Source organism: Mauremys mutica, chromosome 19 (genome assembly GCF_020497125.1).
Source record: "Mauremys mutica isolate MM-2020 ecotype Southern chromosome 19, ASM2049712v1, whole genome shotgun sequence".
NCBI classification, from domain to species: domain Eukaryota; kingdom Metazoa; phylum Chordata; order Testudines; family Geoemydidae; genus Mauremys; species Mauremys mutica.
The window spans coordinates 920,549-947,567 of NC_059090.1; the positions used below are offsets into that span (position 1 = coordinate 920,549).

Below are 27,019 nucleotides of genomic sequence, written 5' to 3' on the forward strand. Positions count from 1 at the left end.
AATGGTCTCATCATTTTTGGAGTTTTCTCCCACTTGTTATCTGGTCTGATCCGAACTGTCTGCAGAGCATCCTTGCAGCCAGGCAAATGACACAGAATTGGAGATTCAAGAGCCGTAGGCTGCGAACGCCATCAGTTCCTTAGCAAAATATTGTTCTGCTGCAAACCCAGTGTCTCACCCTCAAGAAGCTCAGCTCCATCAACTCTACTGTCATGAATGGAAATTCAGAGCACTCCGGGCTCGTGTGCATTACCAGAGGTCCCCATGTTTGGATAAGACTGTGAAGATTTAAGTTAGCTGACACGATGCCGGCTGCAACACGGGTCACCACATTTTGACATCCCCTCGAGGCTTCACATGACTCTGCAGTGGCACTGCCTCAGTTTCCCCCAATTGCATCACCAATATGTCCACCAGGGGGCTTCTATTTATGTCTAACAGGGCCCCCACACGCGCGCACACACACACACACACACACAGAGTGTCTGATTTATTAATGAAAAATTCAACAGAAAAGACACAGAAGGCTCTTCACTCACACTTCCCAGCCCCTCAGCTCCCCACCCCTCTTGGAGAACGCTAAAGGAGACACTAAGTTATACCCAGATTAGTTCTTTATTGACGTTGTGTATGGACAAGTCACTGTTAAATTGGCAGCTACACAGCGCGTGCTATACGGTGCACAACACCCGCTCGCTGGAATTCATCAGAAGGAATTAGCGTGTAAGTAACATCTCTAATAGGTCATTTCCATCTCTCACATGTGGCTAAAATCACTCGCCTGTGGGTCACCCCGGGGAGACTAAACTCTCACACCCCACTTGCCCACCACCAAACCCCAACCTTTCCCCCATAAAGCGCTTTCCCGGGTGCAGCCTGGAACTGGTTAGCTGATGAGGACTCTGGCTAGGAGGGTATTAATTTTTCAGTAACGTTAAGCTGCGTGTAACATCTTTGTCATTGCGGACCTCCATGGCCACATGGGAACTTGTGCTGTGCTCTCGCCTGATACGGCAACTCTGCCCCCAGGCTCCTGCTCTTCCATCCCTGTCCCCAACAGGCACCCAGCTCCTTCACCCCGCTCTGCTCAGAGCTCAGAACAAGAGTGAAACTGACCCGTTCTGAAGGGCTGGGACAGTAGCTCTTCAGAGCCGGTTAATTACACTCCTACCTCTACCCGTCGGCCCTGGCGCTGTGCTGATGGGAGGGATAAAGGGGCAGCGTCGACACCTCCTGCAGACAGACAGTTACAGAAGGATGCACCCGCTCCCTTCTGTGTCCCTGACCCAGGAGATCACCAGCGGCTCGGCATTTTTGCCGCCCGCGGAGGCACCAGGAAAGAAGAGAGGCCGGAGAGGCACAGAGAACTGGTCGGTGAATGTGTAGATGTGGTCTCGATCGGTCACATTGTAAAATGTGATTTCTCCAGCCTCGTAGTCCAGGAAAATCCCAACCCGCCTGGGTCTCACACTCAGGTGAAGTGAGGTCAGGGGGGAGGTGAGGGCCTCGTATTTACCTCCGCTCTGCAACCGCAGCACCCAGTAGCCATTTTTAGGGGACAGGACAACAGACCCCTTCCTGCTGGCAGACTCCCTACAAAGCCCCAGGCCCCACTCCGTCTTGTCTCCCACCTGCACTTCCCAGTAGCGCCTCCCCGTGCTGAAGGCCTGAACCCCCAGGACCAGTGGGGAGGCGTTAAATCTCTTGGGGTTGTCAAACAGAGACAGGATCAGTTTCTTGCCGCCCCGTCTCACACTCTTCCGGTCGTCGGACAGGATGAGTTCGGGGTGCGCCGTCTCTGGATCCAGCGTCACGTCCTCTGGAGGGAAAGCGAGGAAAAGAAAAGATGGGTGGATGGACAAACGGATTAGGGGAAGGACGTCATACTGGGAGACGAGTCACAGGCAAAGGGGCAGAGAAGGGAGGGCAGTAACCGGGCATGCCCAGGGACAGCCAGTGTTGGGAGCGGGTGTGAACAATGGGAGACTCAATTGTTATGTATCAGCCGGAGGGTTATTTTCTCCTCCATTGTGACTATGGAGGCAATTTTGCTTCCTGGTTCAGAGGAGTTCGGCTCTCCCCTGGGAGGACGGGGTGCCGGAGGAGGAGACACCGTTTAACACAAGATGGCACTGCACCGTTGTTGGCTCAACCTGGCAGTATTTGGCACAGTGCAGATCTTGCCGGCTCAAAGGCGAGAATGAACCGTATGACGCAGATGGGGAAACTGAGGCAGAGAAGAGTTAAGTGGCTTGCCCAGTGAGTCAGTGGGTGAGCTGGGAACAGACCAAGGGGAACAGTGGTAATGGCGGCTGGTGGGAGTCTACAAACAGCACGTGAACATTCCAGATTTGCAGGGTGATTGGGCCACGTTCAAAGCCCCTGTTATTGGCTGCTCGTGAACCTTTATGCAAAGGCATTTTTGCCTACATGAATATTTGGAGAACGGTGGCTCTTTGTGCAGGTGCACAGACTTGCATGCGGACCAGGCGATACTACGGTGGGCACAACGGTACGGTGGGCTGCTACGTTAGACTCTACATCTGGATTGTCAGCTCTTCAGGGAAGGGACTGTCTTTTGTTCGGTGTTAGTACAGCACCCAGCACGCTGGAGCGCTGGTCCGGACTGGGGCTGCTCGGTGCTACCACAATGCAGATCATCACCATCATCATCATCCCCACAATCAGCATCTTTTAAAAAAACCTGGCATCCAGTCAAAGAGCAGAAATAACACCATAGGCCTTAGGTGCCCAACCATGCTTCACTACAAATGACACTCCGGGACTTAGCTTTCTGGGCCAAAGTTAACGAGACTCACAACGATGAAGGTACCAAATGAAGCTCAATAGGTGAACTATAGCACATGACGTCAGAACTCGACCTCCCTTTCGAGTTCAAGTGCGGACGCAGAAGTTGAAGGACAAGGCAAAGCTAAATGACATCAAGATTTTTAGTGATGGGGAAATTACTTACAGATGGGAAGTCCCATATCCAAATGTGGATTGAGATTTAGTTCATAAATTTAGGGGTAAAAAAGAAACGGGGTATTAAAAGTGAAGTGTCCCAGTATGCAGATACACCGTGGAGTCAGTTTTGTCAAATATAGACAGGTAGGTGCAAACAAAAACAGGAATTGTAGGGACAGCACATGGTAGCCCAAAATTTGGAATTACTACAGCTAAAAGAATATCCAGTTTTTGTAGCTGTCATGACAGCTGAACTTACAGCAATGATGCTAGCACTGAGCATAGGCATGGAAAAAAATCAGCGGGTGCTTAACATCCAGCAGCAGCCAGCTCCCCCTCAGCACCTTCTGTCTGCCGGCAGCCCCGCCAATCAACCCTTCCCCCTCCCTCCCTCCCAGCGCCTACCGCCCACCGCAATCAGCTGTTCCGCGGCATGCAGGAGGCGCTGGGAGGGCAGGGGAGGAGTGGGGATGGGGCGTGCTCGGGAGAGGGGGCGGGACTGGGTGGGAAAAGGCAGGGCAGGGTGGGGGCTTGGGAGAAGGGGTCGGGTGAGGGTGAGGCCCGGGGTGGGGCAGGGGTGGGGGCAGGGACTGGGGAAGGGCGGGGGTGGAAAGAGGCAGGGCTGGGGTGGGGGCAGAGGTGAAAGTAAGCCGGTACGGTACGGTACGGCGTCCTGGCAAGAGCCGGTACACAGCCAACCGTACCGGCAGGGGGCAGCTTTCCCAGGCCGGCGATTTAAAGAGCCTGGGGCTCCCTGCAGTGACCAGAGCCCCAGGCCCTTTAAATCACCGCCGGAGCCCCGCTGCCGGAGCCTCGGGGTAGCGGCGGTGGCCGGGAGCCCTGGGGCTCGGACGGCGATTTAAAGGGCCCCAGGCTCCCAGCAGTGGCTGGAGCCACGGGACCTTTAAATCGCCATCCGAGCTCTGGGGCTCCGGCTGCTTCCACAGCTACCGCTACCATGAGGCTCTGGCGGTGATTTAAAGGGCCCGGGGCTCCCAGCCGCCGCTATCACAGCCAGAGCCCCCAGCCCCTTTAAATCTCCCTGCTCAGGACTTCGGTGTACTGGTTAAGTTCTTTAAATTACTTTCACCCCTGGTGGGGGCTTGTGAGAAGGGGTTGGGTGGGGATGGGGCCGGGGCGGGAAGAGGTGGGGCAGGGGTGGGAGCTTGGGAGAAGGGGTCGGGTGGAGGCAGGGCCTAAGGCGGAGCGGGGGCTTGAGCACCCCCGGGGCCAGGGGAAGCTGGCACCTAGACTCATAGACTTTAAGGTCAGAAGGGACTATTATGATCATCTAGTCTGACCTCCTGCACAGCGCAGGCCACAGAATCTCACCCATCCACTCCTGTAACAAACCCCTAACCTATGTCTGAGTTATTGAATTCCTCAAATTGTGGTTTAAAGACCTCAAGGTGCAGAGAATCCTCCAGCAAGTGACCCGTGCCCCATGCTGCAGAGGAAGGCGAAAAACCTCCAGGGCCTCTGCCAATCTGCCCTGGAGGAAAATTCCTTCCTGACCCCACATATGGTGACCAGCTAAACCCTGAGCATGTGGGCAAGACTCGCCAGCCAGCACCCAGGAAAGAATTCTCTGTAGTAACTCAGATCCCACCCCATCTAACATCCCATCACAGATCACTGGGCATATTTACCTGCTAATAATCAAAGATCAATTAATTGCCAAAATTAGGGTATCCCATCATACCATCCCCTCCATAAACTTCTCAAGCTTAGTCTTGAAGCCAGATATGTCTTTTGCCCCCACTTCTCCCCTTAGAAGGTTGTTCCTGATGGGGAACCTTCATCTAATTCCAAGTCTAAACTTCCTGATGGCCAGTTTATATCCATTTGTTCTTGTGTTCACATTGATACTGAGCCTAAATAATTCCTCTCCCTCCCTGGTATTTATCCCTCTGATATATTTATAGAGAGCGATCAGATCTCCTGTGCACTGACTTGGAATTAGCCACAGTGGACATTTTTTCAGACTCAGTCTCAGGCCTTATGGTGATAGAAAAGGATGTCTCAGCTCACAGAAATGATTTAATCAATGAAATTATATTTCTAATAACGGAGCTAGTGCAGACAGGGATACATGTAGCATTAGTTTGGATCCCAGCGCGAATCAGGATAACAGGAAACAAAATGGCGGACAAAGCAGCTACAAACGCTGAAAGAAATAGAAATATTGACACAGGAATACCCTTGAGCAAACAGGAATTCCAAAGCCTTGTACAGAAAAATGTATAAGAGGAATGGCAAAAACAAATGAAATTAATGAAAAACGAGGAAGATTTTTGGAATTGTGCCCTAGAGTTGAGGAGAACGACATCCGTCAGGGCCTGGATCGGGAAAGTGACGTGATTTTGTTAGCGTACTAACTGGGCATGACGGTTCACACTCAAAAATGTTGGGAATAAATAGACACGAAGATGAACTCTATGTGCTCTGGAAGGGGACGAAACAACGGATCCCCTTTTCAGGGCAGGTGAGGGCTTTGAGGAAGAGAGGGAAAAGCTTTCTGAGGAACACAAACATCGTAACTTTTGTTACCTTATTCAGTGAAAAGAGCAGAGAAATGGGGTTGTACTAGACACTATCTGCAGGATACAGGGCAGAGTAAGAGGCCATAAACCACAAATTACAGCTGCTGGCGGCTATACACTATTCAGTCAAGTCTGCTTCACCAGTAAGAAAAAGAGAAAAAGAAAGAACAAGGGAGATGCTGCCAGAGAGCGAAGTATGACCTGTGAACTATGGTTAGGGATTCTATGTTTGTAAGGAGCGGTGTCCCTAGCCTCTGTTTGTCAGAGGGTGGAGATGGATGGCAGGAGAGAGATCACTTGATCCTTACCTGTTCGGTTCACTCTGGGGTACTGGCCACTGTCGGAAGACAGGTTATGGGCTGGATGGACCTTTGGTCTGACCCAGTCTGGCCGTTCTTATGTTGGGGACTTATGATGGGCTGTTTGAATTATTTTGTGGTTAAGGACTCTGAGGATGGCGTGAAATGATCTGATATCACATCAGCCCCAGGGCGGGTGCTGTGAGCTGCACAAAGACTGTGTGAAGTGTTTAAGGGGCCCGTCAGAAGGAACAGGGGCAGGGTACTTGAAAAAGTGACCCTGGCCATGGTGGGGGGCTCAGTAAGCAGCCCCCCCACACACACACTACACGGACCCTATAGATACCTAGAACCGATTAGTCTGGTTTTGTTGCTACAGCAAAATATCTGGAACTGTTTTAACAGAGTTCACACACAAACTGGCACCCATTGAACTAAACTGCTATGAAAACACGAGAAAGTTGCACTGGTTTAGCTAAAGATGCAACTTTAACTCAATCTCGTTAAACAAGTGCCCAAGGCCCCGAGGATGTTCTGATTTCACTTCAAACCTGGCTTGTTTGGGTTTCGCATAAAGCCACTGGAAATTGGTTTAAGACAACCAAAAACACCCCTCCCCACCGACTGAAATGAGTGTCCACACAGGAGGTTGCACCACTTTCACTCAACTGGTTTAAAACCAATTTAAGTTAAACGGGTGCAACTTTCCTCTTGTAGCCAAGCCCTCGGTTAAAGTGGTGCATGCCTGTGGCACACCGGGCCTCGGTGTAAATGGGAATCCGACCTGGAAATTATTATTACTATTTCTTGTGGATGTTGCTGAAACGCCTAGGAGCCCCAGTCCGGGACCAGGATCCCCTTGCACTAGGCCAAAGCACTCACACACCCCATCAGCTCACAGTTCAGGAGCAAAGTGTTGTAGCCACCTGCCCCCCTTTACCTTTGAATTTCTTCAGCATGTTCCTCATGCCCAGGCAGTGCTCCGGGATGCTGTAATTCTCTTTCAGTGCCACGGAGCAAGCCTCTGGAGCCTGAAATGTCACCGCTTCACACCTGGAAAGAAGACGTTCCAGCAGGTCAGCACCGAGCCCCCGGCCAATCAGCGGCTATGCCTGCAGCTGGGCGAGCAGAGCAGCCAATCCCCTGCAAGGAGCCGGTTGCATTGTGAAACATCTGTGTGTGGATTGTCTCCGCGCCCACTTAGGGGTCACTTTCCAGGGATGTCCCAGCCAACGGCCCTGAGCCTGAGGCCCACAGCCATCCGGGGGAGGATCAACCCAGCATAAGGGGGGGCCTCCCGACGCATGGAGCTGGCTGCTCCCCTCCCCAAGGCTGTCATAGACCCTGATAGCGGACATGGCCAGAGCCTCCCTGTGCCCTGACAATCACCAGCCACTGACAGCCCTTGGGGCCTTCTGGGGTTGCACTGTGCACCCCTTGACTGGGGATGCCGATCAAGGCCAATTACTTTACTAGCAGAGGTGTCCATTGACTATTAGGCTCATTTCAAATTCACAATCATGCCCCAGAAATCTGAGTCCAAGAGCTGTGCTCTTCCAGTCAGGGAAGAGAGCTATACAGGGGACACATGTGTCCAGTCACAGCAGCCTGAATTTTGAATGTAAATTACACCCAATCAGTTGCTCACGGAATAGCTACAGGCCAAGGATTACCTCCAGTCATTGATCGGTAGCCACTCCCAGGAAGAGAGAGAGACTAAATTAACGTACTAATTAATTCATCAAGAAACATTCTCAGCTCTAATCAGAGCAATAACATCATGCATTTCACAGCAACTCAATCCAGAGCAAACAATAAACGGTATATCATCCCTCAAGTGCAGCCACCTCTGGGGTGGGAGCTGGCAACCAACTAGCACGCAGTATGCTCCGCAGTAGTGGATGGGACTTGGGCTCAGGGGTACCAGGGTGAGTGGATTCCCTGCTCTTCATAACTGTGCCAGGAATTCTTTGCTGTCCGTGCACCCAGACGGGACCTTTTCTGGTTAGTTCCCATCATTAGTGAGCTACGTGAGACTTCTCCTTGGAAAAAAACAAGGGGGGGTGGAACCCGTGTTTTCAGGGAGACTGGGGGCTGCAAACCTGCCTAGCCCCTCAAGGTAGCCACACCCATTAACAGGAGCAAAACGAGGCACGTACCTGCTCAAGGTGCTTTTCGTGTCCTAAAAGGAGACAAAGAAAAATGTTGTGCACTTTAGCCACTCCAGAACTGCGGGGGAGCCGGTCAGTGTCACTTGGTTCTAACCCCCATGAGCACAGAGCGGAAGGAGGGCCCTGGCCTAGCACCTGGGAGACTTGAGTGAAATTCCCTCCTCTGCCACAGGCTCCCATGTGAGCTTGGGTGTAAGCAGAGTCAGGATGAGATCTACCCTGACATCTGGAGGTACATTATGAGGAGTGGGCAAAGGAATTTTAGGAATGTGCATTTGCATTGGTAAACCCACTCCACTTGGCATAACACACAGCAGCATGGGATGGTTATTTTTACACTGTGGAATCCCCAATTTTTTTGTTATTGGGGCAGGAAGGAAAAAAAAGGGCTGTTACCTTAATTATGTGAATGAGGAACTATGAGACTGCTTTATGACAGAAACGACTCAACCTACATTAAATAGCACTTGCTAGACAAGGGACATGGGTTCCAAAACCCAGTGAAGGGAGAGAGGCTGGGGACTGGTGTGTGTACCTGATGGTATGGGCCCCTTTTGAGGGCCTGGAACACCAATTGCACATTCTCCTCTCTCCACTGTTAAAGAGCAGAGCTAATTTTGAATCCTTTAGGAGTCCATCTGGAGGCTGCTGACCTGAATTCACGTTGGGCCAAGGTGGCACTGTGGCTCCTCGACTACAAGTGGAAACCACTAAGAGCTGAAATCACTAAAAGAGCTAAGCTTACTGAGCTAAGATCACTGAGTGGGGGAGCCTGAAGCTCGATCACTAAGCAGCTGGCAGAGCGGAGCAGTCTGCAGCACGTTGGCGCAGCCTGCGGAACAGTGAGCAGTGTGGAGCGGTTCGCAGGGACGGCTGATGCAGTTCACAGGTTGGCTGGAGGAGCGGCACAGCTGATGGAGTGGAGCCAGTCGTGGTGAAGGCTACAGCAGAACTTCATGGAGAAGCAGGGCAGTCGGCCCTGGCCCACGTAAGGTGTCCCTTAACACCCTGTGTGTGCCCCCCCCATTTCCACCCAGGCTGGGGGGATAAAACTCTGCAGATAAACTTTTGAACTCTGGGGTGGCACTGACCAGAGACAGAGACGCTTGGGTTGTTGGACTTTGGGGTGATTGGACTTAAGACCCTAAGGGGGAAAGGACAGTGCCAAATGTACTTGGGGGTGGGTTTTTTGCTTATGGTTTGTGTATAGTCCTGTTTGTGGTGTCTCTCCAACGTGATGCCGCATTGTTTCCCTCCTTTATTAAAAGGATTTTGCTACACTCGGACTCTGTGCTTGCGAGTGGGTAAGTATTGCCTCCTAGAGGCGCCCGGGGGCGGGGGGTAGGTAATTGTCCCAGGTCACTGGGTGGGGGCTCGAGCCGGTTTTGCATTGTGTTATTGAAACAGAACCCCTGGATACTGAACCCGGCCCTTGTTGCTGCCAACTCAGAGGGGCAGAAGGGTTACATGGGCAAGTCATCTAGCTGCTCCAGGCCTCAGTTTCCCCTCTGTAAAATGGGGATAACACTGCTTTCCTGGGTTGGGTGGGAGGCTAGATACACTAAAGATTAAGAGGTGCTCAGCTGCTATGGTAACAGGACCCATGGAAGGACCTAACCTAGATACAATCTGCTCATTTCACAGCTCTGTCTTCTCTCCCCTCCGCTCAGAATGAAAGGTAATTCCGTACCCAGTCACTTCCTTCTCCCGGGACCCAGAGGCAGCTGTTAGCATCCACCCAGCATCTTTCACCTAAGGAATCTGTTGGGAAAGTGCTGGGATCACTGAGCTAGAGGCCACTTCTGTCCCACTCTTCCCAGGTCTCGCTGGGGCACCGTTTGGGTTTAAAAGACAATGGCATTGATCTTTGCAGCTCCCAATCCACTCCATGGACCTGAGTGAAAGTGGTGGGGCAGTCATAGAATCATAGAATATCAGGACCAACCCCAACTAAATCATCCCAGCCAGGGCTTTGTCAAGCCGGGCCTTAAAAACTTCTAAGGATGGAGATTCCACTACCTCCCTAGGGAACCCATTCCAGCGCTTCACCACCCTCCTAGTGAAATAGTGTTTCCTAATATCCAACCTAAACCTCCCCCACTGCAACTTGAGATCATTGCTCCTTGTTCTGTCATCTGCCACCACTGAGAACAGCCGAGCTCCGTCCTCTTTGGAACCCCCTTTCAGGTAGTTGAAGGCTGCTATCAAATCCCACCTCATTCTTCTATTCTGCACACTAAACAAGCCCAGTTCCCTCAGCCTCACCTCGTAAGTCGTGTTCCAGCCCCCAAATCATTTTAGTTGCCCTCCTCTGGACTCTCTCCAATTTGTCCACATCCCTTCTGTAGTGGGGGCCCCAAAACTGGATGCAGTATTCCCAGTGTATCCGCACCAGTGCCAAATAGAGGGGAATAATCACATCCCTCGATCTGCTGGCAATGCTCCTACTTATACAGCCCAAAATGCCATTAGCCTTCTCGGCAACAAGGGCACACTGCTGACTCATATCCAACTTCTTGTCCACTGTAACCCCCAGGTCCTTTTCTGCAGAACTGCTGCTTAGCCACTCGATCCCCAGCCTGGAGCACTGCATGGGATTCTTCCATCCTAAGTGCAGGACTCTGCACTTGTCCTTGTTGAACCTCATCAGATTTCTTTTGGCCCAGTCCTCCAATGTGTCTAGGTCACAACATGGTAACAGCCCACCCTGCATGTTAGCTAACACGGGTTAGATGTCACTTCCCCTCCTCTTGAAAGGTGCCCAGCTGAGCTAGTGGGGGGGGGGAGGGAGCCACCAGAGAACGGAAACAAACTCGCACATTCACCTTAGGTGGCACAGTGCCTTGCTCTGGCACTGAGAAATCACAGCTCTTCTACTCCCTGAGGAAATAACGGAACTGATCGTGTCCGGCCCTACCTGGGGGGAAGGGGTGGCCAGGAGCCCTACCATGCTCTGATGCAGCCCTGGTGTTTTCCTGACTGCAGGGGCTACTCCTTCCTGTGGGCACGTCCCCTCGTCAAAGGGGGCAGGGAGCTGTCATGGCCATGTCCTCCCACTGGCCAGCAGCGTGGGTTGGATGCACTGGGCGTAACACATTGCATCCTCCTAAGGAGTGGGGCAGCGGTGCTCTCCCCCCGCACACCTGGAAGCATCAGCAGGAGCTGTGCTGCCCTGGAGAACCATCCCGCTTTGATGCCCCCTGGAGGCAGGGTGACTCCGCACCCCTCTACCAGCAGGTGCCAGAGCCTCCTAGGCACAAGCTGGTGTTAGTAAAGCAGAGAACTGAATGCAATGGGAAGAGTCAGACACACCCGGACTCCAGTGTCAGGATATCTAACCCTGACTCCTGGACTCCAGTGTCCTGGGATCCAAGTCCCTTTCCCTTCTGCCTGGCTGGAGAGAGGGGATTTCTGCCACCCACTCACCTTGAGCAACCCGTCTGCTGACTGCTGGAACTTCTCCCTTATCTCCAGGATCAGCTTGTCCAGAGAGGATCTCAGCTCTAAAAGTCTGGTTAGGTTTTCATTGATTTTCTGCAGGATTATCTTCTCTTCCTGTTCCAGCTTCTGAAGAAGCAGCTTCTCCTCCTCAGCCAGCAGCTGGTGCAGCTTCCCAAATTCAGTCACAATCCTCTCTCTCTTTTTTTTAACTACCTCCTTTGGAAAGAAAAATACACAGGAACAAGAAGAGGACGTATCAACAGCATGGATTAAAATCATAAACCACTGGAGTAACTGAGAGGATATACAAAATCACAGTGCATCTTAAACAGGAGGCATTTACTTAACAAAACAGCTAAAGAAAAAACAATATGTTTCCACACAGCTTGAGCTCCAACTTCATCTCCCTTGTATACCAGGGTTGAGACCCTAGTTGGAACTGTCTGCAGCACAGAGATATCTAGTGGCTTAATAATGTACTGAAAGTAAACATCATCACAACTTTCAGAGGTACAGTAACTCCTCGCTTAACGTTGTAGTTATGTTCCTGAAAAATGCTACTTTAAGCAAAATGATGTTAAGCGAATCCAATTTCCCCATAAGAATTAATGTAAATGGGGGGTTAGGTTCCAGGGGAAAAAAATTTTGCCAGACAAAAGACTATATATATATACAGTATAAGTTTTAAACAAACAATTTAATATTGTACACAGCAATGATGATTGTGAAGCTTGAGGTGGTGAAGTCAGAGGGTGGGATATTTCCCAGGGAATGCCTTTCTGCTAAATGATGAACTAGCAATTGGCTGAGCCCTCAACGGTTAACGTGTTGTTAATGTGGACTCACACTCTACAAGGCAGCACGAATGGAGGGAGGGGAGACAGCATGGCAGAGACAGAGACACACATCATGTGTGTGAGAGATGCGCATTGCCCCTTTAAATACGCTGACCCACTCTAAGTACATTGCCTTTTTAAGTAGATCAGCAAGTTGAGACAGCAGCTGCTGCCAGCAAGCTCCCTCTGCCTGAGCCCTGTCGTGTTCCCTCCTCCCACGGACTCTATGGAGGTAGGGTAAAGGAGTGGGGGGGCAGGAGTGGGGGACACCCTGACATTAGCACCCCTCTTCCCTCCTCCCCCGCACAGAAAAGAGGAGGCTCCGGGGAGCAGCTCCAAGGCAGAGGGCAGGAGCAGCACACGGCAATGGGGGGAGGGATACCTGAACTGCCCAGCAATTGATAGTCTGCTGGGTGGCAGCTGCACAGGGAACTTAGGGGAGCTGATAGGGGGGCTTCCGGTCCACCCTGGTTCCAAGCCCCCACCAACTACCTCCAACAAGCTGCTCTTCCCGCAGGCAGTGAACAAAGCAGGTGGCTGCCAAACGACGTTAGAAGGGAGCATTGCACAACTTTCAACGAGCATGTTCCCTAATTGATCAGCAACGAAACAACATTAACTGGGAGGTCTTTAAGTGAGGAGTTACTGTACAAACTTCAGAGTGTATATGTCCACCATCAAGGCCTACGCTAATCAATCCGATTAGATCTCTCTGATAAAACACCATCATTTGTTCTTGTTGCCTATTCTGCTTCAGTCTTCACACAAAAAATAACATGTGACCAGTCGACTAGGAAAGTTATCACAGACAACAAAGGGAAAGGGACACACATCGGGATAAGTAAAGAAAAGATCAGAGATCTTCTGAGTGAGTTAAATGAGTTCAAGTCAGCAGGGCCTGATGCTATTCACCCCAGGGTGCCGAAGGAATTAGCTGAAGAAATCTCGGAGCCATGTGCAAAGTCATGGATGACAGGAGAGGTCTCGGAAGACTGGAGAAGGGCTAGTGTGGTGCCCATCTTTCAAACGTGAGGAAAAGAGGAGCTGGGGAATTATAGACCAGGCAGCCTGAACTTCATACCTGTGAAGCTACTTTAGACACACACAACAAATCCGCATCGTGGTGGGGGTTAGATTAGTTCAGGGGTAGGCAACCTATGGCATGTGTGCCGAAGGCGGCACGTGAGCTGATTTTCAGTGGCACTCACACTGTCCGGGTCCTGGCCACTGGTCTGGGCGGCTCTGTATTTTAATTTAGTTTTAAATGAAGCTTCTTAAACATTTTGAAAACCTTATTTACTTTACATACAACAATAGTTTAGTTATATATTACAGACTTATGGAAAGAGACCTAAAACATTAAAATGTATTACTGGTACGCGAAACCTTCAAGCAGAGTGACTAAATGAAGACTCGGCACAGCACTGCTGAAAGGTTGCCGACGCCTGGACCAGATGATTCAGTCCAACTCAGAGGGAATTATTACACCGTGTTTAAATACAATGGCCTCTAGATGGCAGCAGACCCTAAGGAATAGGCAGGGCTGCTCTGTTCGTCCCAGCGCGGTGATTGCAGCCCAGAGGCCACTGGCCACCACACTGGGCCTTCTTCAGACAGCCGCTGGGCCGGGGCCGAGCAGCCCATCCGTGCAGGCTCAGGAGCTCCATGTCAAGCCCCTGCGCCTTTCGCTGCTCAGCCCCCGGCGCGTGGTCCCACGCCTGATCCCACCTAATGACTGTCCGGTGGCCCGTGTGAGAGGAGCTGGGGTCCCAGGTCCTGCCGCTCGGCAACTGCTGCCAACACCTGGTTCTCCCTGGACTGGACCCTTCTTGGCAGCCACGGAAGGAGGAGCAGGGCCTGAAGCGTGATCCCCTCCCGCTCAGACTGAAACAAGAGGGGAGATCTCAGCCCAGGGGGAGCTGGGTGGCCCTGCTTACCTAAGCCGCTCTGCGAGCTCTCCCCCAGCCCCGGCCCTGGAGGGGATCCCCCAGCGCAGGGGACAGCTGGCGGGGGGAAGTTTGCACTGCTACTGTCCCAGCACATCTGCTCCCCAGGCCGCTGAGTCAGACCCACAGCATCACAGCTCATGATAGCTGGTGTTTTCCCAGATGCCAGAGCCAAGGGCTGCAGGAGAAGCTCGGCTTTCAGTTTCACTCGGAAAACTCCTGGGTGCAGAGAAAAGCTTGAAAATGTGAAGTGAGGTCACCCCAGGAACATGGGTAGTGCCAGACTGGCTCAGAGCCCAGTGTCCTGTCTGTGACAGTGGCCAGGACCAGACCCTTCAGAGGAAGATGTAAGGACCCACCTGGCTATAGCAAATGGGGACAACCTACCCCTCACTTAGGTAGCACCCTGGTCTCTAACAGAGACAGGTTCAAACCCTGATACGCCAGGTTCAATATCCTGCGTTAATTATGACCCTAAAGGCTCGAAGACCAGAAGGCAAATAAAAAGAACTCTTCCAATTTCTTTATTCTAATGTCATGATTTTTAAGCCTCTCCCAGGCCTTCTATGGGCCTTCCTCATGAGTTGTGGGTGCTCAGGGTGCTTTCACATGCACTAATTTGCTTGGAATATGAATTGGAAAAAAAATAACCCTCATATAGAAATCCACGGCATGCCAGGGCTGCTGTGTTGTGCCCCTGGAGGAGAGATTTCCTAACCCTTGACTCAAACAAGGCACAGTCACAGGGCAGAAAGACACATCATGTTTCATAACACCCTCCTCAGCCTTGTCCCCACATCTGTGCCAACACTGCAACCAAGGGATACTGTTATCTCGAGGATCACATGCTGTAAGCAAGCGGATTCATAGAATCCCAGGCCAGAAGGAATCATTGTGATCATTCTAGTCTGACCTCCTGTGTGACACAGGCTACAGAACTGCCGCACAATCATTCCTAGAGCAGAGCTTAAATTGCCAGTGATGGAGAATCCTTGGTAAATTGTTCCAGTGGTTAATTACCATCACTTCAAAAATTGTGGCTTTTTTCCAGTCTGAATGTGTCTAGCTTCAACTTCTAGCCACTGGATCATGTTTCTCTGACAGCCTGCAAAGCCCAATATCAAATATTTGTCTCCCGTGTAAGTATTTATAGACTGTGATCAAGTCAGCCCTTAACCATCTCTTTGTTAAGCTAAATAGATTTATTTCACTAATAACCCGCCAGGTCGTTGGGTGAAATTCTCTGCCTCCTGCTATACAGTAGGTCAGGCTAGATGGTAGCTTCTGGCCCCAAATCCGTAAAAAGTGAGAGATCTTTGAAAGTCACATTTCTTTGTTATTGCTGATGCTCCTTGTTTATTCTTTGCATCTGGCTCCTGCTTTGTATAATCAAAGGACTCAGTTTCACTTTCTGGCTTTCCCCCAGGCCGGGAGAATAGCCATTAGTGTAAAATAAAGCACATTGTGTTGCCAACTCTCATGACTTTTATCGTGATTACTGGTGTTATTCTTAAAGAAAAATAACGATCGTCCTCTATTGTTCTCCAGTTCAGTTACTTTGTGAATTTCCCAGTACTTTGTGCCTAGTCACTCTGACTGGTTTCCCTGGTATAGTCAGTTTCCTTTGTTTCTGTGGGTCTCTCATGGCAACAGGAGGGATTTTTTATACACAAATGTTGTTATGAATTTTTAAAAAATTGGCCGAGGAGCAGATGTGGTACCTGAAACTGTTATTAATTTTTAAAGTCATTGATCTTTTTTAATAACTATATTTGAGGTTGACAGCCTTCTTTCTCTTAAATGTGGCATCGATGTCAGAAGTGCCCTTTTTACTACAAGAACCCAAACACCTGCCTTGCATTCCTGGGTTTTTGTCCTGTCCACCATTTCATGTTTCTTAATTTCATCCACCTCTTTCAACAACCGTTCCAGGGATTTCTGGAGTTTGATCTGACAAGAAAAATAAATCCAGTCAATCCTCCTTAAGTGTTGACCCATCTCTGCTTGACTTGGTCTCAGCTATTTGCACTTCCTATCAAACTGGTTGAAAAGTGCACTCCAGTGGTGATGGCGGGTATAGAGAACCTGTTTCAGGGATTGGCAAGGAGACAGTTAACATTCTAACAGCTGATCCACCCCTACTGCCCAGACAATCCCTCCATTGAGATCAGGCAGCTGTGATCTTTCCTCAGCTCAGGGAGTATTAACTGTCTCCCTCCAGTCCCTGAACAGGCTTCTATACAACTCAATCACAGGGGCTGAGATTCTTCATTATTCGCAGCAGTTTAATGCCTTCCATTACAGGTGCGTTCCAGGAGCAATCTGTGCAGAAAGGGGCCTGTCGTTTCCTGGACCCCAAGTTGCCCCTGCAGGCCCCGTTCCTGCATTTCCATGTGTGCACAAAAACATGCACGTTGGATTTATATGAGCAAACTTAGTGACTGATTAACAATCCAGATTGTGGTCCCGGTTCCTGCTGCTCTGTGGCTCTCTGGCAGCGCCAAGCAGGTGAAAAGCTGGTTTCACTGGCCGCCTTGGCATTGCCCTCGCATAAGGGGAATCCCTGTGTGGCAAAGGTGTTACAGCGCTACACCCCTTCGGCCTGGCCTGCGGTGCAGGGGGCATGAATGGAGAGGAGGGAATGTTCAAGGCACCTCTGTGCTCCAGCTAGTCCAACCCTAGGAGCCCAGAACGACCCTAGGAGCCCAGACCAATCCCCAGCCCCAGAATCCAGAGGCTGCCAAGGTGGGGAGCAGCCACCTTTGCCCTCCCGCTCAGAATCTGGGCTGCTGTTTCTCCAGGCTCTGGCTAGAGCAGCTGACTGGGAGTGAAGTGGTTAAGACAGTTGTCCCCAAACTTTTTACCTTGCTCCCCCCTTACCCACGTCCACGCCCTCCCCACCCCCTCCAGATTCGGGGCCGGGCGCAGGCCTGCGGCTCCGGGACAGGGGCAAGGGGGCTGAGGCTGGGGCCATGGCCAGAGTTGGGGGCGGGGCTGGGAGCAGAGCCTTGCCCGAGGCTGGCAGCCAGGGCACCGGGTGCGGGGCTGGCAGCTGGGACCGGCACCGGGGCTGAGGCCAGGAGTAGGGCTGGGTGGCCCTCCCTCCCTGCCCCCCGTGAGGGCTGGCCTGGGCCCCAGCTGCGCCCCCCTGGGGAAGCACCCCCCACACACACAGATTGGGGACTTCTGGATGGCTCAGGGGAACTGTGGAATAAGAAAGGGGGGTCCAGCCCTGGGTGGTTGTGCCCACAGCCTGTTGCCATCTTCTGGCCGCTCTGTGGCCTGCACGGAATGAGTTGCTGGGGCTCAGCCCAGCCCGAGGAAGGCAGGGGTTCACCTCGCCAAACCACCACCGCAGCTGGCACCGAATGGGCAGCTCAGTCCGCAGAGAGTGAATGGGCCATGGGAACTGACGCGCCCTCCCCCCACCCACCGCCCCAGAAGACTGAGTCATGGTTGGGTGGGGGTGTCCCCAGAATGCCGACAACCTGGCCATACCCCCTTTCCCCTGGCCACGCCCCTACACTGGGAGATGAAGGGGCGTGTAGGGGAAGCTATCAATAAAGAGCTCTTCCAGCACAGCTCGGGCTGCCAATCTTGGTTGGCCGTATCCCATGACATAAGCTTTAATTCCTGGAGACTCCAGGACCGCCCTGGAGGGTTGGCGACCCTAAGCCCAGCTCCCCTCTACCTTGTACACCTGGGCCGCCTCCTCAATGGGGTAGACAGTGTGAGGCCGGTGTTCCAGGGACTCTCGACACACCACACAGATGGCCTCCCCGTCCTCTTCACAGAAGAGCTTGAGCTTCTCCTCGTGTTTCCTGCAGAGCGCCTCTGGCTGCGCCTTGGCCGGCGGCAACCCCAGCTGCTTGATGGTCTCCACGATATTGGCCAGCTGCTTGTTGGGCCTGATGTTGCTCTTGCGAAAGGCCGCCCGGCACTGAGGGCAGGACACGGGCCCGCTGGCCCCGAGCCCCTTCTCCTGGCAGTAGGCGGTGATGCACGCCCTGCAGAAGTTGTGCCCACAGTCTATGCTCACGGGGTCACTCATGTACTCCAGGCAGATGGAGCAAATTGCCTCCTCCTGCAGCTTCTCCAGCGGGTTCACGAAGGCCATGGTGGCAGCTGCTGTGTGGCAGTTTCCGGGTCACTTTCACTTTCCCACTGCACAGGGGAGGAGTCATATTACTGGTGCGGGCGGGACTATGCTAAGACCGTGAGCTAGCTCCAGCTCTGGGGGAGCTGTCACAGCTCGCTCTAACGGCCAGTGGTGCTCAGATCAGAGACATTACTTAGAGCAGCCTTGGCTGTCAGTGCCACAAAACTGCACTCAGAGAGCCCAGAGCCGGGATCACAGTGCCTGGAAGGAGGATGCTGCCTCACGGCAGATGTGTGGCTGATTCCAATGACCCAGCCAGACAGGAAAATTCCTTTTGCCCTGAGGGAGGCTCTTTTTTAAAAAGTGATCTTGATAATATGAGCAATTTGGGAATGGCTGAGACGTTAGCGCATCCGTGCACTAGGTTAGTCATGTGTCTAGAACTGAAAAGCCGAATGAGGTCTGGCTATGCAAGGGGTGGCAGATGAGAAAAGACCTGCTGGGTATCAGACAAAGAACCAGCATTCTGCAAATGAAGTTAGACTGGTCGAGCTCCAGCTAGTGTATTTTAATTAATCACTTGAACATTATGGGCCAGAACCTCAGATGGTGTAAATCAGCATCCCTCCATTGAAGACAAGGCAGCTGGGCTGGTTTACACTGGCTGAGGATCTAGCCCTGTAGGTGTCAGCGAATGCTTTTAGGGACTTATTGGGCTTCCAAAGTGCTTTGCTAAGTGATTGACCCTGATTTCTAAGGGATGCTGCAGTGAGAACGGATGACGTCATAATGTGAGCAAGGGACCACACACTACACAGTGATCAGTGCCGGTGGGATTGCAGAGAATGAGAAAACGACTCATAACACCCTACTTAAAAGTCAAAAATTAGTCATATAGAAATTCTCTAAATTGGACATAAATTGAGCATGTTCAGTTTAACCGATCAAGCAGATGAAATAAAAGCAATAGCCGAAGTGCCCACTTCACAGGATCAACAGGGATGGGGGAGAGTGGGATGCTAAGCTATTCTGTATGGGCGCTAAGGCCCAGAGCCACAAAGGGACTTAGGTGCCTAAACCCCAGATTTAGGAGTTAGGCACCTAAATCCCAGATTTAGGCACCACTGTGATCCCCAAAACTCCCCCTCGGCTGCCTCAGTCGCTGCTGGTGAAGCTGTTCCACTTTGGATAAATATGTGATGCTGGGTAAAAAGGAAGATAACTAGTTCACAGATCCGGTCCCCACTGTTACAGAGTTGCAATAAATCTTGTACAAGGTATGTCAATGGACAAGTTATAAACTGTTCAGTATGATTATCCTGTTTAACTCCATGTGTCTCCCTTGTAGCTGAAGGGAATATTGGCTACGTGTTTGTATCTCAACTATGCCTTGTTCAGGGGTGACACCCACCAGGCAAATTTACATCCAGACTAGCCATCCCTGGGTTGATGGGCCATTAACTACAATCAGCTGGGCCAATGAGCCTCTCCTGGAGACATTTCAGGCAATGGCTGCCCCAGGACTCAGCAAGGCATGTTAGGACATCATGTGATCCAAGACTCCATCTTTGGCCATAACTTTCCAGGCACTTGGGCTGAAAGTATAAAAGGAGACTGTGACATCACTGAATTGTCTTCAGGCCTGCTCCTCACCTCTGGACTCTGATTTTCTAACAAACGGAAGCTTTGGACAATGGACTGATGACCCCAATCGGTTTGGGTGAACCAGAGAGACTAGCAGACGTCCATCCCTGCTATGACCCTGATCTACAGACTCTGAAGTCACTTGTAATGTATGATTCCTTTAACCATTTAATTACTCTCTTCTTTTCTTGTTAGTAATAAACCTTTAGCTTTTAGTTACTAAAGGATTGGCTACAAATGTGGCATTTGGTAAGGTCTAAACTAAGTATGTATATATACATTGACCTGCGGGAGTGGCGGATCCTTTGGGATTAGAAGAACTTTATGTGTAGTGAATCTGGTTTTCAGTAACCTTTCACTATGAAGACCAGCTGTCTGGGTGGTGATAGGGCCTGGATTGCCTAAGGAAACTGTATTTTTAGTGTCTTGTTCACCAGAGCGGCGATACAAGAGCTCCCTTTGATTGCTAGCTTGGTGAATTCTAATGTGAGAATACCCCAGTTTTGGGGAGTGTCTGCCCTGTTTCTTGTGGTCTGCCCTGAATTTGGCAGCTGAGACCCACAGTAGGCACGGTCACCAAATACTTTAAAAGTAGGTGGCTGAGAGAGAGAGACTGTATAGCATGGTGGTTAGGGTACCCACCTGGGAGGTGGAAGACCCAGGGCCCCATCTCTCTGCTCCAGTAATTTTTTCATTATATATCCACAGTGGAACAGCTTCAACAGGAGAGATGGATTGATGGATGGATGGAAGGACACCCCCTCCATCAGAGTGTCCCATAGCTCAGTGGTTAGAGCAGTGTTTTCCCCAGGAATTGAAATTAGGGGGGGTGTTCAAATTTACGGGGTGGGGGGCTGAAGGCTGATGAGGGGTGAGACCGTGAGGGTGAAGGTGAAGGTGGGCTTTATGGCACCATAGTAAAAACTGAAATATGTTTCATTATCATTTTATTAGATTTAACTCATGTTTTAAAATCATCACACAAATTAAAGTTGGCTACTCAAGCCTTCTATGAAGCACTACATCTACATCATTCTTGGTTTTTCATTATAATTTTGCACAACTTTGTTAATAAACTTCTTGAATGCAGTGCGTTCATCTTTGGTGGCTTCTTGTGTGTCCGGTACTTCCATTCCTTCAGCTGATATGCTCATTAGTTCATTCACATGATCAGGCAGAAGGTGACTTCTTTCAGAACACAAAATTCTATTCAATGAGGAAAAAGAACACTCAACTGTAGCTGTTGTGACTGGGAGTGGCAAGAGATGAATTCCTACTTCTTTCATCCCAGGAAACATAGCACAAAGATCAGGTCAAGCCACTAGTGATGATAAAAAAGAAGTTGAAGTCAAATTCGTTCATCATATGATATTCCACTCTGTGTTCAAATCCTCTATTCTGTCCTGAGCACATGGCAGCCCCATTGCTGGTAGTGCCTCACTCCACTCAACTGTCGGTGTTTTGTAGGACGGGGATCTGTAAAAGCTACGTAGAGGCTGAGTAGAATCTAGAAGTCGCTGTTGTAGATTTTTAAGACTCAAGTCTGGGGAGTTTTTCAGTTGTCTTAACAAACACTTCTTGTGCTCTTCACTTAAGGATTCAATATAAATGCCTTCATTAGTCAACCTCTGGATTAAAGTCTTGCTTCCTCCAGTATGGTTTCAATGAATAGCTCTCTGATTGATCCAAATGTAGCTTCTATTGCTGGACAAGGATCTACTACTGCTGTAGCAGATGCCTGGATGACATTGTTTAATGACCCAAGTGGTTTCAACAGTAGACTTACAAGAGAGAGAATGGCAATAGTCTTCTCTGAACGTAGTAGCAAAAGTAGTCCACCAGCCTCCCTACTTAGATCCATCCCATATTGGTAGATACTTTCCAAAGCCAGTAATAGCGGCTGGAGTAATTTTAAGACAACAGCCAAGAATCACTCATGAGAAAGCCAGAGGGTTTTCCCAGGTTGGACTAATTTGAACTTCAGTCCAGTGTATCTTCTATATTTTCCAAGATATTCAGTCTTTTTGGACCCTTGCTGAAAAAAGAGTATAATGAAGACATTAAATTTGTAGCTTTTTAAATGTCTTTTGAAGAGTCTGCAGCTCGTACTAGCGCTAGTTGGAGTAGGTGGCCTCTGTAGTGTGTATAGGGTTACACTTTTCTCTGAGCAAAGCTTGTGCTCCACTATGTATTCCAGAGAAGTTTGCAGCTCCATCAAATGCACAAGTAGCCATCTGTTTGGGGTCCAACTGACAAGCATTTAACTCTTCTAAGATGTGGATTGTCACAGATGCACCTGATGTGTCTCTATAACTTGAACATCTAGAAATGCATCTACTGACCTACCACTGACATCAAGATAACATACATAATGATTTAATACTTGATGTGCATTTGCATTGGTGCATTCACCAGCCATGTATGCAAATTTTTTTAATGTGGTGAGAGAGTTCTTCACTTTTTCAACTGTTGAGTCTTTCACTGTTGCAGAGTTTCTTGCAGAAAGATAGTGAGCATTTGCTGGTCTTGTTCAGAACCAGTGTTCAACTTCAGGATGAACAAGTGACAATGCACTTAACATTGGCCTCCAGTTTGTAGTGTGTGGTATCTCTTGCTTACATAGAAAGTAGGATGCCACAGCCATGTGTGTTTGCATGAACTGTGTTTGTGTCTCCAGAATTCTTAACAGCCTCATTAACACTCACCGGTGTTGTCCTTGGTCAGTGGAGACTCAGAATTCAGAGGTGCTTTCACATGAGTTCACCTCCCAGGTGAGGGGCAAGAATGCACCTTGCTCATTCCTCCAGCTGCTACTGTTCGCTCTGGCCACGGTTGTTCGTTGTGCCACTGTTCACTCCATCACTCTGTTGCCAACGGCCCTGCGCCTTCGCCTTCTGCTGCCACCTGCCACTGTGACCTCTGCAAGTTGGTCTCTTGAGGTTGCATTCAGCTCTCAGTGATTTCAGCTGAGCTCTCAGTGGGGGAACCTTGCTGCTAGTGCAGCATGGGCCGTCTCTTCCACAAAAACACTGTCCCACAGCAGATCTAAGCACTTAGATCTGATTATCAGTGATTTCAGCTGCAGTGGTCACTTAACAAAACAAAAGTCTATCTATGGAGCCTAATCAGCTCTGTCTTTAAACAGTGGAGAGAGGCAGGTCAAATAGCACTTGTGACTCAGGCAGACCATCAAGCAAAACACCTGTCCCCACCCTCTCGCTTGATGCCCTCAATCAGCACAGGCTAAGTACAGTTCTACTGCCCTGTCTGAGTGCAGGGAGGCTATAGCTCTATTTAGCGATCCTTGAATGGGAACCCGCTGCCTGGAAGCAGGTGGCTCGGGCACCTAAGTAGTTTCTTGCAGGAATGAGGGAGGCACCTGCCTCGATCCACCCAAAGTGTCTAGAGGCGGAGGTGGCCCCTGTGCTATAACTTTTAGTCCAGCGGTTAGAGCACTCACCTGGGGGGGAGTCCCAGGTTCAATCCCCCTCCCTGCCCAAGAGGGACAAACCGTTTGAACAGGGGTCTCCCACCTCTCAGGTGGGTGCTCTAACCCAGTAACCCAGGGAAACAAACTCCATTCAGCAATCTCTCCCCTCTGCAGCACCTGCACCCTCGGGATGGGTCTTAGCAAGAGTAATATTGGCAGCACATTGCCGGTCCTCATCCTGTCCTGCCCCTTCCCCTCCTTGCTGGTCTCTCTTCTGTCCCATTAATTCTGCTCCTCAGTTGCGATGTGTGCTCCCTCCCATGCACCATAAACAGCCAGTGCTCAAACTGACTCCACAGTGCAGCTCCAGACCCAGCCTGCTGCACGGGCACCCGCCCCCCAGCCAGAGAGAAAGACGTTCAGCTGTTCTGCGTGCAGAAAGATTTACTAGCCATGGCGCCCTCAGAAGTCTTCAATAGCAGCCTTAATGCTTATGATTTACTCATAGCACAGTCGTGCCTAGAGACCCTGATCCGGTTCGGCACCGTCCTGTCCTAGGTGCTGGATAAACACAGAGTAAGACACCCACACCCCCGCCCAGAAGAACCTCCAGTCTAAGGTCCTGGTCCTACAGACACATGGCATTTGGGTAGCTTTAAGCATGTGTTGTCCCACTGACTCCAATGGGACGAGTGCTTTCGAGTTAAGCACATGTTTGCAGGCTTGGGGTCTGAATAGAAAAGACAGACGGGATGCCTGCAGCAGGAGAATTAGCCCAAGAGTTTCCATTTTTTGTTTTATTTTTATTTTTTTGTAAAATAAATAATAAACTTAAACCCAACAAATACAAAGGAGAATGAAATATTTCACAGTTCACATGACAAATATATTAAAATTTCCCATAAATACAATTCAGAGCCATTAAAATTCCCTTAAATACAATTCAGAGCCATTAGAATCTTTTGCAGTTCAACGTTAATTGGGTCAAATAGCCCATAAGGACTCAAAGTGTTGCCAATGTAGTGAGAGCAGGTAAAGTGCTTCCTGGAAATCCGTTTGGGAAGGTGCTTGGCAGGAAGTGATGTCAGCCCCTAGGCTAAGGGTGCCATTGAAACGGCTTCCCTCGCTCTCAGCTGAGTCACAATATCCTGGACCCATTTCTCATCTGGATTGGTGCATAATGTTTTGCCTTTGATGGTGGTGAAGCTGCAGAGAGAAAACCCCAGTTAGAAAAGCCTGGTACCAGCTCTGAAGGGCGGTGGAGGAAAATGGGGCTTGTTTTCAGGGCAAACGCATGACGGCTGCACACACAGGGGATGAATGGTCCTAACGACACAACGGCCAGTAGCTAATGGCAGCTCTGCTGGCCCATTGGATTGCTGGGTGTCCACCCACTATTCACTACTAACAGGTTTTTCAAAAATCTTCAGCCAATCAGAAAACAGCTTATTCATAACGCTGGGGAAGAGTTTCACTACAATTGGCTGAATTTCACCAAAAGGTTCTCTCAGCCACTCAGAGGGGGAAATCCACCCTCCAGTCCCACCACTGCTTCCCCAGCTGTGACACTGCACTATAGCTGTATGGCCTCAGCATCTGGGGGCAGAGCGGAGGGATGAAAACCCCCTTGAGCCTAGCCTTTCTCTAGTGGAGAGAACCATAAAACTAGCCGAGGGCCCAGGACTGTCTCTCCCACAGGCTGCGCTCATGATATCCCAAACTACTCGGTGCCCCAGGAGGCACTTTCCTGTGGGGTGGGGTGGGATCTCCTGGAGCATATGGTATCTGGCTGGGTATTATACTCACATCACAGCCGGCTTGGAGCAGCCACCGCTGGTGTATTCATACTTCACCACGCGGCTCCGCGAAATTGGGTTGGGAGAGTATTTATAGCAGCAGACACTTGGGGTGTTGAGTGCCTCTGAAAGAGAAGACAAGAGAATCGTGGTTGGTCTTTCTCATCGCTGGTTTGGAGAGGTCCCTTCCTGTAGGTGCAAAGGGCTCCTGCTAAATCCTAGCTCCAAGGGAGGTTCCCAGAGAGATCTCTGGGCTGTCTGGCATGGAGGCTACCTCGCATCACAGCTTCATCCTTCAGTAAGGCAGCGAGAAGGGGCAAGCCTGCCTCTCCTTACTGGCAATGAAAACTCAGAAGAAGTGTTGCCCGCTGTCACTGTCTCGCTAGCCTGGGGAGATGGAGGGGAGAGCGGTCACAGCTCCACAGACTGAACTTGGACTCACGTGGACCAGCAGCTGAGGCCTGCGAGCAGAAGGCAGCGATGAGGAGAACGGCAAGGGCAGCCACAGAGACCTTCATGTTGCTGTCGGGTGGGGACGAGCTGCAGGTGCAGAACCAGAGATGGGATTCCTTCAAACCCTCCTTGTGCATCTGACACCGAACCCTGGATTCTCTCCTCTTTTTATGGGGGGTGGACACTGAGCGATGGTGTCAATGCTGTCACCTCCCAGGAAATGCCGTGATAGGACAGTGGTGATACAATGGAACAAAGTCTGCTGAATCAAGAGAAGCAGAAGAGGGAAGTGCGCTCTATGACTGGGCAATTCCACCCCCCTGCTGCAAGGCATGGTGCAAGTGACAGAGGAAAAAGGATGTGAGTCCATCCAGCACCTTATCTGCTGCTTTTTCTTTGACATCTCCCACCAGTCTTTACACAGAGAAGAGGCCAGGGGGGTGCATGTCTCAGGGCATTAGTAACCAGTGGAGATATGGAGTACTTGTGACACCTTAGAGACTATGGGACCTTTCATGTAGAAGATGCTGGATCTAATGAAGCTGTCGATCAAGGGTCATTACCTTGTAACAGCTTCTTTGTGCTCTTAGTTTTAAGAACAGCATCTGCATCACAGAAGAAACCAACTCAGTCAGCCTGCTTGGTGACAGCCCCAGCAGAGACACCAAAAGTCCATGCGTCACAGAGGCTGACCTGGCTCTCACCACTTGAAACGCAGGTCCCTTCACACCAAGGTTGAGGAATGTGGGGGACGCTTGCCCTGCCGTTCTGCATACCTACCCTTGGCACCTTCTCCCATGGAAGGGGATCCCAAACACCATCAATGTTCAACTGCTACTTCCAGAGGAACCAGGGTTGAGTGGTTGGCGCACAGGGCTGGGAGCCAGGAGATCTGGATTCTGTACCCACTTTGCCACTGACTCATTGTGTGTCTTTGGGCAAGTCATTTCCCTTCCCTGTGCCTCACCTTTCCCACCTGTCATTGCAGACAATCATACTGGGGGCAGTGAGGCTCAGTTCTGTTAGTGTTTATAGAGAGCTTTGGAAGCCTTGGATGGAACAGGCTAGAGAAAAGCAAAATATTGTTATGCTGCGGCATGTGATTAGCTTCCAACAGGTGTATCATTGCTCTCTGGGCAGTCACAGATCTCACTGAAAGCTTCTGGGTATGCTAGCTACCCTTCATTCAGGTTAAATGGAGGAAGCAACTAAGCTCCTTTATGGAGTAAGATAGCCGAAACAATAGAAGCCACCACTCAAAGCACTGGATAACAAGAGGGGTTTCCCTGGAAACTGATTGAAAATGCCTGGACTGAGTCTTCGACAGGATTGCAGCTGTGTGTGTCAGAAGGAGAGAGCCAGAGAAGTGCTAGTAGTATGCCCCTGAGAGGAAG

At 50.5% G+C, this 27,019-nt stretch overlaps 2 protein-coding genes across 2 annotated transcripts; both read right to left on the minus strand.

Moving 5' to 3' along the window:
- Positions 1 to 602: 602 nt before the first annotated feature.
- LOC123353216 (E3 ubiquitin-protein ligase TRIM39-like) lies at positions 603 to 18,360 on the minus strand. The gene is made up of 6 exons (XM_044994180.1): positions 17,895 to 18,360; positions 16,058 to 16,153; positions 11,407 to 11,637; positions 7,969 to 7,991; positions 6,750 to 6,862; positions 603 to 1,819 (listed from the first exon to the last, which is right to left on the minus strand). Exons 1-6 carry the CDS (start codon positions 18,318 to 18,320, stop codon positions 1,248 to 1,250), a joined length of 1,461 nt encoding a protein of 486 aa, XP_044850115.1. The 5' UTR covers positions 18,321 to 18,360; the 3' UTR covers positions 603 to 1,247.
- Positions 18,361 to 24,292: 5,932 nt separating this feature from the next.
- On the minus strand, positions 24,293 to 25,690 carry LOC123352913 (C-C motif chemokine 5-like). Its single transcript, XM_044993468.1, has 3 exons — positions 25,615 to 25,690; positions 25,183 to 25,297; positions 24,293 to 24,582 (listed from the first exon to the last, which is right to left on the minus strand). The coding sequence occupies exons 1-3, from the start codon at positions 25,688 to 25,690 to the stop codon at positions 24,468 to 24,470; spliced, it is 306 nt and encodes a 101-aa protein (XP_044849403.1). The 3' UTR covers positions 24,293 to 24,467.
- Positions 25,691 to 27,019: the final 1,329 nt, after the last annotated feature.

Coding starts and splice junctions, on each gene's coding strand:
- LOC123353216 (XM_044994180.1), bottom strand. CDS start 18,320: ATGGCCTTCGTGAACCCGCTGGAGAAGCTGCAGGAGGAGGCAATTTGC. Junction 16,154..17,894: donor AGGCGGCCCAGGTGTACAAG/GTAGAGGGGAGC, acceptor TTTTCTTGTCAG/ATCAAACTCCAGAAATCCCT. Junction 1,820..6,749: donor CATGCTGAAGAAATTCAAAG/GTAAAGGGGGGC, acceptor CTTTCCCTCCAG/AGGACGTGACGCTGGATCCA.
- LOC123352913 (XM_044993468.1), bottom strand. CDS start 25,690: ATGAAGGTCTCTGTGGCTGCCCTTGCCGTTCTCCTCATCGCTGCCTTC. Junction 25,298..25,614: donor GGCCTCAGCTGCTGGTCCAC/GTGAGTCCAAGT, acceptor CTTCTCTTTCAG/AGGCACTCAACACCCCAAGT. Junction 24,583..25,182: donor TGCTCCAAGCCGGCTGTGAT/GTGAGTATAATA, acceptor TTCTCTCTGCAG/CTTCACCACCATCAAAGGCA.